Source organism: Silurus aristotelis (assembly GCF_946808225.1).
Source record: "Silurus aristotelis genome assembly, chromosome: 18".
NCBI lineage: Eukaryota > Metazoa > Chordata > Actinopteri > Siluriformes > Siluridae > Silurus > Silurus aristotelis.
The window spans coordinates 8,724,058-8,743,013 of record NC_139591.1 but is presented as its reverse complement, the minus strand read 5'-3'; the positions used below and the strand labels follow the sequence as shown (position 1 = coordinate 8,743,013).

Here is an 18,956-nt window from a genome sequence, read left to right as displayed (position 1 = left end):
AGATTTTAATCTGTTCATAATCAGTACCTCAAGCAGATTTTTCATTCCGTTTTAATCATGGATGAACATGACTGTGGATTATGTGTTGTCAGTTTGCTCTCTCCATAGCAGCTGGTTTCAACTGAATGACAGCTGAAGAATCTGTCAGGACACAGGGAGGATTCAGAGTCTTCCTTAGATACCGCATCTGCTGACTTTTAACTTACATTTCAATTCAGGAAAGATGAGCAGTGACACCTGTCACCAATTTCTGTGCTTTCCATGTTCACAGCACATATTTGCTGTTTTCCTTTCAGGTCTGTTTCTTAAAAAAAATAAATAACATCATACACACACACATTCTTCTGCATTGCCTTTGTACTGATTGATACAGATTTACACATCACATCGCTTGGAAGCTACTTCATTTCAGAAATAGTATATATTTATTTTATATAAAAACAGTATATTATAGTATGTAAATATATGTGAATATATTATAGTATATATTAGGGATGTAACAGTACACGTATTTGTACCCAAATTTTTCTGTACAAGGATTTTGATTCGATACACATGTACAATTAAAACAAAATTAAAATCTGAGTTCCATCAGGAACGTATTAATGTGTTAGGCACTAAACAGGAATTACTTTGATTTATTCTATTTTAATTTATATATATATATATATATATATATATATATATATATATATATATATATGTACCGAAATTTAACTGAACTGTGACTTCAGAAAAACTGAGGTGTGTACTGAACCATGACCTTTGTGTACCGTTACACCCCTTTGAGATATATATATATATATATAAATGCACAATACTTTTATTTGCACTACTCTCACACTTGTATATGACATTACTTACTCATCATGTATCCCGTACTCTCTATATTGTCTCATTTTTGTCTGTTTTGTCTTGTATAGTCCAAGCTAAATGTATTGTTATTTATGTCTTTACTTTTGAGAGTCACTAACAGCTGGAACCAAATTCCTTGTGTGAAAATTCTATGAAATTTTATGAAATATAATCATGTCTCCATTACCGAATAAAATATACTAACCTTTGTCTTTGACTGCTCATTACCAAGGTTTTTATTCAACTGCTGTCCCCTGCTGGTGAAATGCATGTTCCTTACAACACACAATAGCTAACAAAAACATTAATATAGGAATACTGTGCACCCAACATTTTCCCCTTCCATCAATTTGACTAGCAAATGAACTAATATTTAATATTAAATAATAAAAATAAATAAATAATAATAATAATAATATATATATATTATTATTATTATTTTTTTTTTTTTATATATATATTTTTTTAAATATGGTAATTGAAGCAAACAGACTCAAGATCAAGAACTATTTATTGATTTGTTTTGTAAGAAAACTGCAAAAAGGTATTTGCCTATGGTATTTTATATTCTGATTTAAAAGAGAATTAAATGTATCTAGCAGCATGTTACCCTGTTATCATTAGTTTTGAATTACTACAATATTGTGCCAAAAGAACAGTCAGCTTAAGCAATATATGTAGCCAAGTTTTTGCTTGTACATAATACTGTACAATAAAAAACAATAGCAAAATGTACATATAGCTGTGCCACCTGTACACTGTAATTAATGCAATATAATGTATAAAGTAATGCAATATTTGTAATTACCGTTCATTACAGTTCATAAATCAAAATATCTGAATGGTTAAGAAGTATCATTATGGAAAGTTCATAGGAGTGTAATTAACAAGGTATCTACATTAGAAGTATAAAAAATATCATTTGGTTTGGTAAAACGTGAGAAAACACTGAGAACGACATCAAATTCATTGTGAAAAGAATCAACAAACCATAAAAATATAGACCCATGTTGTCAATAACAAATGTCTGCTTTCTGTAGCAAACAAACAAAAAAAAAAAAGACTTTTAAGTTCTTGCTTTACATTTAATATAAAAGGAAGCACCTTAGGATTTATCTGTGTCAAGTTTACTGATTTGGTCTGGAAACATGGACGTGGTCATGCTGTTCCCTGTGTTCAGTAGATCGGAGATTAGAAGCTGCACGATTCTGAGTGTTGGCAGATGTGGTGGAGGTGCTAGGCTCGAAGATACCAGTGTCAGAGCCAAGAAATGATGCCAAGGTTTGGAGCTCATGCTCAGAGCAGTGGTAGAGCTGCGCTTTGGTGGACAGGTGGGCAGAGAAAGGGCACTCTGCCATAGAGGTATACTTGGCAAACACTTGTAGCTGCTCAGGCTGCAGTTTGGCCTCAGCACACAGCTTGTCATACAGAACTGAGTAATTCTCCCATGTCTTCAGCCTCATCTCGTCCAGCTGCCGCTTCTCGGCAGCCAGCTTTTCCTTTTCATTCTGCTGTGGAACGAAAGCAAACAAGTGTCAGCAATTGACTAACTGAACAATAGGCTTGGAAAGAAAGAGATCACAGGGCATAATTTGTGAGCAATGTTTCACATGTGTAGCTGATGAAGTGGTCAGCTTCAGGTCATAGACAGCTGTTTTAAGTTAGGGAGAACCAAGGATTGGGAAAGTAAACATTCCCTGAAAAATTCCAGTCAAAAGACAAAACTCTGAGCCATACCTTTAACCGGGTAATCAATGGTTAGTTACACTGTCCTTCTCATTCTTCAGAGATTAAGGACAGTTTATATTGACTGACACAAAATAGTGTTTTCTCAATCACACTCCTGCCTGAACCCAAAGGAATTCTGACAGATCCAGACGCTCACTCGCACTCAATACTGTTTGTATCTGTCTGCAATATTTTCTAATAAACATACCTGAGCCTACTTCTAGACACAACAAACTCAAGCCTGTAGAAGAAAGCTATGTAAATGTTATGCTCCATGAGAGTATTAAAAAGCAAGTGCACGAAACAGGTTCTGTACAGGGCTTATTGGTTTATAATACATAAACATTGTGACACAGTATAAGTGCAGCAGAAAGTTAATATTGCAGCGAACATCAGATACCACTAGCATTAAATATTACTGACATTCCCTAGCTACATGCAATGTAATCTAAGCCTTTAGGTGTAACTGTGGACTGACGGTCAACTAGCAGGAACATAAGATGTGTTTGAGTAAATGTTCAAATTTTTTTTTTATATGCAATATTCTCAATTAAAAGAGAATAAAAAAATGTACACAAGTAAACAAACGCCATCAGTTTGTCATGTTTTCATGAGCAAACTTGTGTTAATTTACTTATGGGTGAATAAGCAACTCTGTCAACATCTTTTCAATCTCTGGAAGTTTGCTGGCTATATGACTATGAATTAGCACACACACACTCACATATATATATATATTTGAGGCATCCTCAAAGTGCCATGTGTCTAACATCCAGCAGCTCAGTGATGTCATTATGGAGGAGTGGAAGAGGATCCCAGCAACAACCTGTGCAGCTCTGGTGAATTTCATGGCCAGGAGGATTAAGGCATACTCGATAACAATAGTGCTGACACAAAATATTGACACTTAGGGTGTACTCACTTTTGTTGCCAGTTATTTTGACAATAATAAAATGTATGCTGAGTTGTTTAAAGAAGACAGTAAATCTGTACTGCTATATAAGCTGCACTACTCTAGCTGACTACTCTAAAATATATCCAAGTTCCATTTCTAAAGTCTTGTCTCTTCAGAAGGTACTAAAATGGTTGATGAAATGTGAGTGGTACTCATACTAATATATATATATATATATATATATATATATATATATATATATATATATATATATATATATATATATATATATATATATATATATATACAGTACACACCTTCTCATTCAAAGAGTTCTCTTTATTTTCATGACTATGAAAATTGTAGAGTCACACTGAAGGCATCAAAACTATGAATTAACACATGTGGAATTATATACATAACAAAAAAGTGTGAAACAACTGAAAATATGTCATATTGTAGGTTCTTCAAAGTAGCCACCTTTTGCTTAGATTACTGCTTTGCACACTCTTGGCATTCTCTTGATGCCTACTTTGAGGAACCTACAATATGACATATTTTCAGTTCACTTTTTTGTTATGTATATAATTGTTTACATTGTTGCTGATTTATTAAAAAAGAAAAACTGAAATATCACATGGTCCTAAGTATTCAGACCCTTTGCTGTGACACTCATATATTTAACTCAGGTGCTTTCCATTTCTTCTGATCATCCTTGAGATGGTTCTACACCTTCATTTGAGTCCAGCTGTGTTTGATTATACTGATTGGACTTGATTAGGAAAGCCACACACCTGTCTATATAAGACCTTCCAGATAGCAATGCATGTCAGAGCAAATGAGAATCATGAGGTCAAAGGAACTGCCTGAAGAGCTCAGAGACAGAATTGTGGCAAGGCACAGATCTGGCCAAGGTTACAAAAAGATTTCTGCTGCACTTAAGGTTCCTAAGAGCACAGTGGCCTCCATAATCCTCAAATGGAAGACGTTTGGGACGACCAGAACCCTTCCTAGAGCTGGCCGTCCGGCCAAACTGAGCTATCGGGGAAGAAGAGCCTTGGTGAGAGAGCTAAAGAAGAACCCAAAGATCACTGTGGCTGAGCTCCAGAGATGCAGTCAGGAGATGGGAGAAAGTTGTAGAAAGTCAACCATCACTGCAGCCCTCCACCAGTCGGGGCTTTATGGCAGAGTGGCCCGACGGAAGCCTCTCCTCAGTGTAAGACACATGAAAGCCCGCATGGAGTTTGCTAAAAAACACTTGAAGGACTCCAAGATGGTGAGAAATAAGATTCTCTGGTCTGATGAGACCAAAATAGAACTTTTTGGCCTTAATTCTAAGCGGTATGTGTGGAGAAAACCAGGCACTGCTCATCACCTGTCCAATACAGACCCAACAGTGAAGCATGGTGGTGGCAGCATCATGCTGTGGGGGTGTTTTTCAGCTGCAGGGACAGGACGACTGGTTGCAATCGAGGGAAAGATGAATGCGGCCAAGCACAGGGATATCCTGGACAAAAACCTTCTCCAGAGTGCTCTGGACCTCAGACTGGGCCGAAGGTTTACCTTCCAACAAGACAATGACCCTAAGCACACAGCTAAAATAATGAAGGAGTGGCTTCACAACAACTCCGTGACTGTTCTTGAATGGCCCAGCCAGAGCCCTAACTTAAACCCAATTGAGCATCTCTGGAGAGACCTAAAAATGGCTGTCCACCAACGTTTACCATCCAACCTGACAGAACTGGAGAGGACCTGCAAGGAGAAATGGCAGAGGATCCCCAAATCCAGGTGTGAAAGACTTGTTGCATCTTTCCCAAAAAGACTCCTGGCTGTATTAGATCAAAAGGGGGCTTCTACTAAATACTGAGCAAAGGGTCTGAATACTTAGGACCATGTGATATTTCAGTTTTTCTTTTTTAATAAATCAGCAACAATGTCAACAATTCTGTGTTTTTCTGTCAGTATGGGGAGCTATGTGTACATTCATGAGGAAGAAGAATGAACCTAAATGATTTTAGCAAATGGCTGCAATATAACAAAGAGTGAAAAATTTAAGGGGGTTTGAATACTTTCCGTACCCACTGTATATATATATATATATATATATATATATATATATATATATATATATATATATATATATATTGTTTCTAGCCAATCATATTTGCTTTTTGAATCAATGATAGCTTGCTTACTATCATTCTGATAAAAAAAATCATAAAATAATAATATTAAGTTAATTAGCAAAACTTTACTTAAAAAAACAAGCAAAGCTTAAGTTGGAATTTGTGCCTTAGGAAGACAAAGGTGACATCTCATGTTAACCTAGATTTTGCTAACATCATCATATTGAAACATTACCCCGAGGTAAGGTCAGAGTTACTTATCCTTAAATCTCACATTGCAGTCTGGTTGCTTATCCCTCTTCAAACATGCACAGATAGCTATAGCATTAAAGGGTTCTGTAGATGGATTGACATGATTTCTGATAATTTTATTTTTCTACAATGATTCATTTTATTGAAAGCTTGAACCTGAGAGAAAATTTGCAGAAGTCTATGTATAACATGCAGATCGATCTATCAATCTATCTATCTATATTATTTTATTTTACACTGCTATCAATGCACTTCTGGTTAGATGCTAACTCTATTTTGTTGCCTTGTACCATAATATGTGCAATGCCAAAAGTTGAATCTAATCTAATCAAATTTAATACAAACAAAATAAATAAATAAATAAATAAATAAATAAATAAATAAATAAATAAATAAATAAAACTATAATAATAAAGTACAGGTATTTCCACCCCTTAGTTTATTCAGATTTTTCCATTCAATAGCAGTGCATGTCCTCTGATCATGACAATACAATGGTCTGAACACATTCTGATCATAACTGATTAATGATTCATATATTGCTTAACTCATATAACCAGATTAGCAAAGCTTCAGCCGTCATCCTCAGCTGAAATCCAGGAACATTCATTCAAATGATCTTTTTAATCATTTGAATGAAGCCTACCTGAAGAATAAATGTAGGGAAAACTGTTTGACTTATTTCAGCATACTTTAATACATTTCTTTATTACTTCCATCCTTCATTCATTTACTCCCGATATGCAGAATTGTGAGGATTTTTCTCCTTTTAAAATAAATTCTAAAAGCTGGACATATAACGCCAAAGAATCCATATCGCTATCGTTAGCCGCTCGCCACTTCCTGGTTAGTACGCCACAGTCACCACAGTGACCCTGCACTAACTCTAGTTTCTTTTTTTTATACTCTTGGCATTGTTGTGTATGATGATATATTCAATAATAAAAAAATGCGCTTTAAGTGCAAGGCAGGGACTAAACAAACTTGTGGTCCGCTACTTAATATGTTCTTGAGGGAAATCATTTTTTTTAAATATAATTATTAAAAGGATTGCATTCATTACACGTGTGTACCAAACCGAAAGGCCTGTGCCGAATACGTGTATGTACAAATACGTATACCGTTACACCCGTAGTTAATGTAGAAATTTGTGGAAGTTTGGTGTACCCCCTCCTTGTCTATTTCAAATTTCAAACCCAAAAATAATTTGTGTTGAAAGAAATAATATCGGGTGAATCAGTATATTTTGAGTTTGTACATCAGCAAGTGAGCAATTGGAGGCACACAAATGTATAGAATGTCTTAATGCAGTAGTATTTAATTTTCCCTTCACTTGAACTGGAAGACAAATATTTTCCAGCATGACAATGCCCCTGTACACAAAGCCAGCTACATGAAGATATGTTTTATATTATATTTTTATTATATTATTATTATTACTTTATATTATAATATAATTGTCAGGGATCCACCTGCCACGCCCCCCTCGGTAGCTGTCACGCTGCCTCGCTCTGCCGCTCCCGGAAGTAACAAGAGACAGGTGTCCCCTATATAAGCCTCCGTTCCGACATCACCTACTTTATGGCTATGGACACTGACCTTGCTCGAGGCTGCCAGCGTTCCGTGGATTATACTCCTTTCGTGGATTGCGTAACTCTACATGACTTGTGTGTGGGTGGGTGTGTGTGTGTGTGTGTGTGTGTGTATATATGTGTGTATTCTGATTAAAGCATGATGGAGTTACTCCCACTTCCGGCTCGTGGTCCGCACCTCTTACACTCCAGTGCTCATGTTAGTTCTCACTCTCCAGTGTTCTGTATTGTTTAAAGACTATAATCACACTCTTGATGTCACCCAAATGAGAAAAGGTTCCCCTTTTGTGTCTGGTTCCTCTCAAGGTTTCTTCCTCATAACATCTAAGGGAGTTTTTCCTTGCCACAGTTGCCACGGCTGCTCATCAGGGATAAATGCACACTGTTCACCTTGACTGTTGATTTCTGTAAAGCTGCTTTGAGACAATGTCTGTTGTGAAAAGCACTATAGAAATAAACTTCACTTGACTTGAGTTTTACATGTGAGTGGTCTGCTAATTAACTCTGATCTAAACATTCCTACATCACTGTAACTACTCCTGACTTACTAACACCCTTGTGCTGAATGAGCACAAATACACAAGCACAGATATAAAACCACAATACTACCTATGTTTATAACGGAAATAATCACCACATTATAGTCACTTACAAGTCTTTCAATCTCACACTCCAGGTTGTGGATGCAATCCAGTTTCCTCTTGCGGCAGCGGCGAGCGGCGATGCGATTTTTGCTGCGGCGCCGCACGTCATGCACAAAATCGAGCTGTTCGCGTGTCAGCCGCTGTGTCTTCAGCATCTGCTGGAAGTCGTTGCGGCTTAGTGACACAATGCCATCCACAGAAAATGGCAGCTGCATCTGAGCAAGAAGCTGAAAAAAAAATCAACCAGTTTACATTTACATTACAATTTCTTAATGTAATTAATTCTTTTTTTTTATTATTATTGGAAGTTAGACATTTGGAGTTTACAAAAGAAACAAAAGATGCTTCTTTTCCTATAGATTTTGTCAATTCTTCACAAAATCAGAATCACCGCATGTCCACAACGTGCAAATTAACTTTGTGGCAAGGTCACCAAACAGGAAGTAAGGCCATATCTCAACAATACGTTTACTCTCAAACCCAACTTGGCACATACAGACAGGTCTGTAAATATTTGGACATTGACAAAGTTATTGTTATGTCAGCTGTCTACCACAGTATACTGGATTTGAAATAAAAATAAATATGAATATAATAAATTGTGGTCTAAAATCTTCTTAAGAAACCAAATGTAACAGGGCAAAGGAACATAACCTACATTAAATTGTCATGTTTAAGGTCTGGTTGCAAATCCTTTGCCTTCTGGAAGTAAAATGCCAGGGTTTTTGACTTGACCTTTGCAGAATATTGCAATTCTTTGCATTGGGTTGGTTTTCGTACAAAGTGTTAGCTGTTTATTACACTGTATTATAAAGAAGCAATACAGAAATAGCTAGAGTGGTGAGCTGTCCTTTTTAAACAGGAGCAACACTTGTGGTTTTTCCATGAATAATGAAAAGGATACATCCACTTCATCATTTCAGTTTCTATTTACAGAGCATTAAAAAAATACAGTCTTAAGCTATTCACAAAACTTGGCCTGACCTGGCTGCCACAGATAGTTGGCAATAGTTGGAAAACTCCATATGATCTGAGATTTAGAAGAACACTGATCATATGTATAACTTTAGGTTCTATAAAGAGTTTGGAGACATCGATGTAAAGGAACATTTTGTTAACAATTGTTTCAAGGTATATAACAATCATTTTATTTCATTCACCTGAATAGTTTCTTCGTTATTCTTCTTACTAGTGCATTCTCAATCTCAGCAATCTCCTCCCCACACCTTACACTTGGACTCCATTTGGATTATAATGTATTGATTGAATACGAAATATCCCATGCTATTAAATGGTGAGCAAAGAAGTCACTACAGTGTAATAGTTTTTTATTTATTTAACTTTATAAATAATGTACATTTTCCATAAATGTTAATGTTACTGTAAAACCAATAGATCTGTTCTGCTGCAACTATTCCCCACCAGAAGTCACATAATTATCTGAATGGAGTCCACCTGTATGCATTTAAAGTGAAATATGATCAGAATATAACCTGTTTGTGAGAGAAAAGGCCCCAAAGAAAGAACCTAAACATACTGCATTAAGGTTAAGGAGCTATCAAAACAAGTCCGGTATCAGCCAGGCTTTGGCTATAAAAAATAGCCCATACGTATTGTGAAGTACCATTATATCCTTATAAAATAAATGTCACAATAACGCACAGAACAATCCATCATAAGAGAAAATCCAACACTGCACATCACCCTAGGAACAACAGCCACACACTGAAGCAAGGTGCAGGGATAAAATATTATATTTTTATATATTTCAATTGTCAAATTTAAATTATGCACTCTATGTTTCAAATGTTTTGGTCTGGAAATTAGTTCTATGACACATCTGTCCTGCCATCGCCCTTTTCTTTAGCCCATATATAGTTCTGGATATAAATTGAGAAGTGGTAGCTCAACATTTATGTCTCTGGGTTACTGATCAGAAGATCGGGGGTTAAAGCACCAGAACTGCCAATTTGCCCTGGGTGGGCCCTTGAGCAAGGCTCTCAAACCCTCTTTGCTACAGGGGCACTATATCACGTCTGACCTCAGCTTCCTAATGAGCTGGGATATGCAAAGAAAGAATTTCACTGTGCTGTATGATGTACATGTAACATCTACAATTTGTAAATTATTCAGTCACTACAGTGAAACTAATAAGTCTAAATAATGTCTACATTCCAATGTCAAACCAGAAGAAAGCTTACAGTCTCATTCATTAAGGGGCTAAAAGTAGCTGTTGCTTCAACAGAAAGGGTGCAATTGAAAATGACTGTTCATCTAACAGAGGGTGAAAAAATCTAAAATGATCATCAGTTTGCCTTTTTAAAATCACAAACCAAGTAATTTGGTCTATATGATTCATTCTTGATGAAAAAAAGAAAAAGAAAAAAAGATGTTTTGTTTGCCTTAGAAATAAGATCACAATTCTCACATCCTAAATTCGTACACAACTGTATCAGGCCATGGTTTGTTAATGACTACTCCTCTGTATTCTGAATGACTGATCTCTCTGCTCTATCTTTAATCAGATTAAAGAGCACAGAGCACTTTGTGTTCTCCCAATGTTAACAAAGAAAAACAGTAGTATTAACAAGTGGTTGAATAATGAGCTCAAATGACTCGTAAGCCACTTTTTAAAGTTAAAGATAAAGATGCAATATGTGTTATGTATTATTGGCAAGTTTTCGATTTCACACATTTAGTCATCATCTGTTTAGTCATTAGGAAATTTTTCTTCTCACTACATGCAGGCATTTGAGTGATTTCAAAATTCACTTACAGATTTCCGATGTTGTTTCTTGCTTTTTTATTCTGTAGACTCGCAGTGTTTCGGGTCTATGCATGAGGGCATGTAGTACATCATTGGTCATATTGAAAAAAGGGCCGGCCTATTTGATGCGATAGTTAACCGAATGCAAATACAACAGTGACCATTTTAAATTATATTAAAAAAACAAAAAGCATAACTACATAGCGGGGGGAAAAAAACAACTTTCCTGTGCCACCTGACAATTGGGTGATAATGTCACGGGATTAGAAATCAGAAAGATGCTCACCAGACTTGCTTGTTCGCTCGTACAGGACTCGCTGTCCCCCTCAGTGTCGAAGCTATCAGAATCCTCTCCTGAATGAAGAGAAAAGTTGTAGGAACACTCTGCTGAACCAGAAGTCGCCTCACTGCATCGCACCTGAGCATCCACTGCACCCAAATCCCTGAGAAAAGGACACTCAAGATGTTTTAGCCATTGTAGCTCCGAGCTTTTCATCGTCACACCTTGGCCACATGCGGCCTCTGAGACACGCGAGCTGCAAACATCGGGCCAGGCACTGAGCTGGTTAGCCACCTCCATCTCCACACTGCTCCTTTCCTCTTTTCCTGGGTTCAGGCAAACAGCTCCATTTCTACAATCGGATACTGCGCACTCTTTCCCCGTGACTTGCACAGAAGCGCTTTCATCCATTTCTTCAGCTGTTGGAGGAGGAGAAAAAGAACCTCTGAGACTGCAGGATGCAGTCACTGGACACATCTGTGGAAGTGTCTTGCCTGAGCAAACATTTTGAGGTGTTTCAATTGGTGATTGCTTTGTTAATGAGCAGCAAAAAGTCATGGCATCCTCGTCGGTGATTCCTGTTGAGGTCTCGCTAGCCACGGTGCCTGTAGCCTCACATTTTTCATAGCTGGAGCAAGGCAGGCAGTTCAGAGAGCAGGTACTCACAGTGTTCTCTGGTTCCGTGTCTGTGTAAGACTGGCTTTTTCCACAGGCGAGCTGAAACTTGCGGTATTTCGGACAAAGTGAGGAGTAGTCTGACTCTACTTCTGTATCTGCCTCAGTGTCTACTTGACACGGGCTACAGGTTCTCCCTGCCTTTTCACTGAGATTTGAGGAGATGTTTGGCTCCTGTTTCTTCGAGGGCAGAGTCACGAACGAAACATCAGCATTATCATTAGCACCATCCTTGTTGAATCCTGATTCAGCCTTGGCTTTCCAGCATTTGGTCTTGCAGCACTGATTTCGCTGGACCTTTGAAGAACCTCTGTTGCTGTCGAAGAACTTGGGCAAGATGAAGTCAAAGCAAGCTATGTCCAAGTTTTTGAAACCCAGCACAGTGGCACAGTTATGGATCTCCAGCACATTCTCTTTGGTGAAGAGTAGTTTTGAAGTGTATGCAAACTGCAGCAAGGGTTCAAATCCTTCAGCTGTTACCTGGGAAAACAAAACCACTTAAGCATCAGGACATTTTAGAAAAATAATATTCAGATTTTTTGGTTATGAGGGATATGCTAAGTCTAATAAACTAAATAGCAGACACTTTTACACGCTGTTGTATAAAGAACACAGTACACACTTACTTCATCAGGCAAATTGATCACGAGTCCCTGGCCTGTGTGGTTGGTTATGCGGGCACTGAAGTATTCACTGCAGGAGGCGAGAACCGAGCGATGGGCCCTGAAACTGCGGTTCTCAGCCACCACTGTCACATCACACAGGAAGTCCTTCTGCCTTTGTTCATCCAGACAGTGCAGTACGTGCGCACTGTGCACCGACGACTGGAACCTGAACTCTGAATTCTTGCTACTAGACATTTTCACGCTAAATTACATCTACATCATTGTGAAAGAGGAATTTCTGCACATAAGGAAAGAAAAAAACAAAAGTGTCGAATGTGACAGTCAAAACTGAGGCGGACAGACATTTATGGCAGTTCATTATCTCGCTGACAGGATTTACAACAGATGGACTTTGACACATACTCTGTCATAACAAACACTGTAGTCAGAGAACGAAGTTTTTTTTTTCCTTTTTTCATTTTGCAGTACAAAACAAATTCCACAGGCAAACTGCAGAATCATAGTTTTGTTTTATTAACATTAATAAGTAAGAAATAATTGACAACAGGACACTGTTGGATTAATTATTATTGGATAAAATTATTGGATAAATAATGCACAACCAAGGTGGTCCTGCCAGAGAGAAAGAGAGACAGCATGAGAGCAGAAAGTCCTGTGAACAAGTATCAGTGTATGTATTTATTATATGATTTGCAATACTTTTTACTCCATGCAATAATAAATGAAACAATAATACATAATTAATGGAAATAATGCAAATTGTGTGTTATTGTGTTTGTTGTTAGATCCGTGTCCTGATCTAACAACAATCTAACTTTTCCATTCTTTTAGTTAACTTGGTGGATATAGAATTGTAATGCAGCTGTGATTTAACTGAAAAAAAAAAATATTTTCTACGCCTTAGAACAACCATCAGCTAATCAGAATCGAGTATTAAATAAAATGGGGGTATAAATACAACTGCTCGATTCAAAAAGGAAATTTTGGTCTATTTTTTGTTCATTTATTAAATCATTGATAAATAAAAAAAAAGTGTCAAAATTGTGATTTATTAACATAAATTTTATTAGTTTTAATAAACTAAAGTTGTTCAATTTAGAAATGCTTGTTTAAATTTACTTAAAGTAAATGTGAGATCACAGATCCAAACCCATTTATTTCAACAAGAATAAGTAGAGTTTCTTTTCGGCTTCTCCCGTTAGGGGTCGCCACAGCGGATCCTCCGCACGTTTGATTTGGCACATGTTTTACGCTGGATGCCCTTCCTAACGCAACCCTCCCCAATTTATCCGGGCTTGGGACCGGCACTAAGAGTGGCTGGGGATGGTTCCCTGAATATTATATTATATTATATTATATTATATTATATTATATTACCGTTTTTTTCTGACTATAAGCCGCTACTTTTTTCCCACGTTTTGAACCCCCGAATTTTTCCTGGGTTTTTCCCGGTTTCACAAACTTTAAGCCAAAAAACTGAACCCCATAACATTAGACTAATGAAATTTCTGTGTTCTGAGCTGCATGGAATCGGGAGAAAAAAACTTTTTTTTTTTTAAACGCATGACGATGCCAAAAGATAAACTCCAGATAGAAATAGTTGTGAAAGGAAGGAGGAAGACAGTGAACAATGACTTTCTTGGTCGGCTACTGTTTAGATACAAGCCGTTGTAACGCATTGAGTCTGGGTGAAGGGAGAGCTCGCTAACTCCAGTTGCAACAGAAATCATATAAGCACAGACAGGTTTCCAAAACTTGTGCTTCTTTATTATTCTTGGCAACAGCGTTACGGGTTAGTCAAAGAAACTTAGAAATGAGCATCAGAAAATAATAAGGACATATTCCTTGGTCTTGCACACATGCAGTAATACCGGTAAAACGCAGCGGCAGGCTATTCCCAAAATACCGCTCTGCTCTTAAAGGAGCCACAACATATTTCACCCGTTACACCGTGTAACAGACACTGTCTTTCGTTAAAGCCTGTGTAAAGTTCATTAGTTTTAGTGTAGACACCTGTGGCTTATAGACAGGTGCAGCTTATTTATGTTCAAAATAAAAATCTTTGTCGAATTCAGTGCGGCTTATGTATGGGTGCGCTTTATAGTCTGGAAATTTATTTAAAATTACGGTATATTATATTATATTATACTATATATTATATTATATTATATTATATTATATTATATTATATTATAATATATTATATTATATATAGGGCTGCAACAACTAATCGTTAAAATCGATAATAATTGCTAATGAAATTTGTTGTCAACGATTGCGGTTATCGATTAGTTGGGCTGCTCAAGTTACGGGTTAGTGTGACAGTAAGATAACACAGCCTTCTGTGAAATGGTGCAAAGTACAGGGTCAACCAGCAGCAGGAAAAAGTCTACATCCAAAGTCATCCAAAGCGGGAACATTTTATATTAAACACAAGGCATGTGAGCATTTTATATTAAACACAATGCATGTGAGCATTTTACATCAAACACAATGCATGTGAGCATTTTATATTAAACACAATGCATGTGAGCATTTTATATCAAACTCCCGGCATGAAAGCATTTTATCTTAAATGCAAGGCATGGGAGCATTTTATATTAAACGCAAGGCATGGGAGCATTTTATATTAAACGCAAGGCATGGGAGCATTTTATATTAAACGCAAGGCATGGGAGCATTTTATATTAAACGCAAGGCATGGGAGCATTTTATATTAAACGCAAGGCATGGGTGCATTTTATATTAAACACAATGCATGTGAGCATTTTATATTAAACACAATGCATGGGAGCATTTTATATTAAACACAATGCATGGGAGCATTTTATATTAAACACAATGCATGTGAGCATTTTATATTAAACACAATGCATGTGAGCATTTTATATTAAACACAATGCATGTGAGCATTTTATATCAAACTCCCGGCATGAAAGCATTTTATATTAAACGCAAGGCATGGGAGCATTTTATATTAAACGCAAGGCATGGGAGCATTTTATATTAAACGCAAGGCATGGGAGCATTTTATATTAAACGCAAGGCATGGGTGCATTTTATATTAAACGCAAGGCATGGGAGCATTTTATATTAAACGCAAGGCATGGGTGCATTTTATATTAAACGCAAGGCATGGGTGCATTTTATATTAAACGCAAGGCATGGGAGTGCAACAAAGAAAACTGGAAGTACCTGGAAGTTATTGCAAAGCTGAGTTTGTGTGGCATGGAAGTACCACAGTGATGCACGAGCACATGAAATGAAGAAACTTTCACATGATGAGGATTATACAGTTTTTGCTTACCATCAAAACTGTATAATCCTCATCATGTGAAAGTTTTCTAGTTGAATGAAGTGCTATTGTGTAAACTGTTTGTTTGTAACCTCAGGACAGTTACACTGGATCTGTTCTGTTGTGACACGCGAGCATCAGGTTGCGCAATCAGCTCGCTCGCCACATAGTGATGGATTCAATTAAAACCTTGCGAACAAAAACTAAATCTTAAAGCAGCAAATAACAGCAGCAGTAAACGATGACATTTTGCTTGCTGTTTTTTATCCGTTTCATTCTCATTTTATAGCATTTATCTTCTACTACTACAGTAACTTATCTGTTTTTAAACATTACTTACTGAGGCTTTACTATACGTTCAAATGCTTGTTTTCGATGTATGTATATTTAATTTATGCATTTATCATTTAATTATTACACAACAGTAAATTAATTATATATTCTAGATGCTTATATCTTCACAAATTAACAAAATGTCTGTGTATTTTTCATTTTTTAGTCAAAACAATGTTGTATTATATTTTATATAGATTTTTTTAAGCATTGTTGTCAATTTGCCATCTGCAAAATACAATACAAATGTTGACTTAGACAAACTGCTTCACCTCTCATACTCAAATGCTGTTGTGTTTTTTTTTACAGAAAGAAACAACCCAGTATGAGGGAATTTGTTTAAATGAGAAAGCCCCATGCACTCCTTAACAAGCAACTACTATAAGCTCTAAAATGTCTAAATTAAAGATAGTTAATCACAATATGTGGCTTTTGCATTTTTAATGCACTTTTATTCATAAATACCCTCAATTAGGCTTTTATATTGTTATAATAAGCAAAACAGTTTTAAATCAGATAAATCTATTATCAAAATAATCATTAGTTGCATCCCTAATATACTATAACAAGCACTGTATAAGAACATTATTATTACAGGTAACAACTATAAGAACTATAAAACAGTAGTTAGCACATTTCTCATGGTATTAACGGAAAAAAATGTATATCTATATATTAGGGGTGGAACAGTACACACATTAGTATCGAAATTGTTCGGTACAGGGCTTTCGATAATTAAAATTTTCCATTAATTTGATTCAAATTCATTTTATTTGTGCCTATGCAATGTTTAATAAAAAGTGTATTGCATTGTGATTTAGTATATATATATATATATATATTTATTTATTTATTTATTTATTTATTTATGTAAATTATTGATGTTCACAAATGTATTTAATAATAAACTAAGTTAATAAAAAACAACCAGCAATTTGATGTTCTGCATTTCTTGCCAGGCTAACTGTACCAAAATTGTAGCGAACCTTGACATAAAAACTGAGAATTCTGTGTATCGTTACACCCCTAATAATTGTTTGGTCAGTTGAAATGAATGGGTTTGATTCTAGGAACGTGGACTCTTCCTGCTGGAGCATTCTCTTCTCTCGCCTGTGTGTCTGTCTGTGTGTGTGTGTGTGTGTGTGTGTGTGTGTGTGTGTGTGTGTGTGTGTGTGTGTGTGTGTGTGTGTGTGTGTGTGTGCGCCTAGACCTGTGTTTTCGAGAATATTTATATATAATTATAATAAAATTATATATATAAAGTTTTTACATATATAAATATTCTCTTCTCTCGCCTGTCTGTCTGTCTGTGTGTGTGTGTGTGTGTGTGTGTGTGTGTGTGTGTGTGTGTGTGTGTGTGTGTGTGTGTGTGTGTTTCTAGACCTGTGTTTTTGAGAATATATATATATAAACATTTAAACCCATTAATTTTTAAGTGACCAGTCAATATTATTATAGCAGTTAACTATAAGGAATATAAAACATCATTTACCACATTTCTCATGATTTGGAAGAAAAATATGTTACAAAACATATCCATAAACAGACTAGAGAAGAGAATGCTCCTACAGGAAGTGACACTGTTCCAAGATCCAAACCTATTTATTTCAAGTGACCAGTCAAATACTATTAGTCAACAGCTTTAAATACTATAAAACAGTATTCATTACACACCGTGTGCTTTGGAAAAAAAATATGTTAGAAAATGGGTCTAGTTATACACACACACACACACACACACACACACACACACACACACACACAGGCAAAAGAAGAGAAGTTCCTACAGAAAGCAACCCTGCTCCTGAAACACAGTCAAGGCATGATAACTAACGCCTGGGTGGAAGTAGACAAGGAGTCGCCTATGGCTGGTTATTCTATATAAAAATACATATATATAAACATAAATGTAGAAGTGGTGCGGTTCTTGTGCTTACCGATGTTTATGAAAGTTAGAGTAAAGGGAGAAGTGCGCTGAGAGACACACGGGGACAGAGAGAGAGAGAGATAGAGATAGAGAGCGAGCGCGTGCGCGCGCGCGCGGGGGGCGACGGGCTTGCTGACTCACGGCGCTGCTGATAAAGGATGAGGCAGCAATTTTCTCCGCCGCTCCCTTTCACATTTGTCTTTTTTATTTTATTTTCCAGAGGATAAAACACACACCAAACCTCCAGCAAACCACTTTCCTAAAACACCCTGAACCCGAGTTCTGAACCTCTGGCTAGGGTTAAGCGAAAAATGCTATAAAAATATCCGGGAGAAAGAGAAAGCGTGCGAGAACCCGAGTTGTTGTTTACACCGAAATCCTAACACGTGACTTGTAAAACAAACATACAAGAACAAATGTAAAATCGTCTTAACGCTATTCAACCCCAAAAATAAGAACGAGCCTGAAAGACTTTGACAGCATATGTTATTCAGGTCGTCGATGCTGTTGTCAAGTATATTTGCCGTCCTTTGTAATAAGAAAATCCTAAAGCCTCATAAACATGTGTTCTGAATATAAATGTTAAACCTTACCTGTCATATCAGTAAATCTCCAGACTTTTCGATTTGTCAACAATACACGTAGGTTTAAAAAAAAGAAAAAACTCCGACAAAACAAGGAGGCGCTTGTGTTTCCATCATGTGACCCAAGCCAAAGCCTGGTGTTAATATTCCGGCCCACTGAAACGGCAAAAATCCCATTACCCTTTACACTCCCTTTGTAGGCGCCCTAGTATAGAGAGTAAACTTAGAACTCTCATTCCCTAAGAAGTTCACCTATAAATATGAATTGAGATTTGACCACGTGGCCAATGTTTCAGTCTCTCTAACTCTTCCAACAACAGCGTTTCTGCTCTGTGCTCAAGATCGCGTGCAGACTCGTCACAAGTGTTAGTTGAAGT

At 36.6% G+C, this 18,956-nt stretch overlaps 1 protein-coding gene across 1 annotated transcript; it reads right to left on the bottom strand.

The window, feature by feature from the left end:
- Nucleotides 1-1,348: 1,348 nt before the first annotated feature.
- Nucleotides 1,349-18,956, bottom strand: bach1b (BTB and CNC homology 1, basic leucine zipper transcription factor 1 b). Its single transcript, XM_083569105.1, is given in 6 exon segments — nt 1,349-2,027; nt 2,029-2,366; nt 8,101-8,319; nt 11,146-12,294; nt 12,441-12,717; nt 18,589-18,956. Coding segments are annotated over 5 exon segments (2,007 nt in total). The 5' UTR covers nt 12,675-12,717; nt 18,589-18,956; the 3' UTR covers nt 1,349-1,960.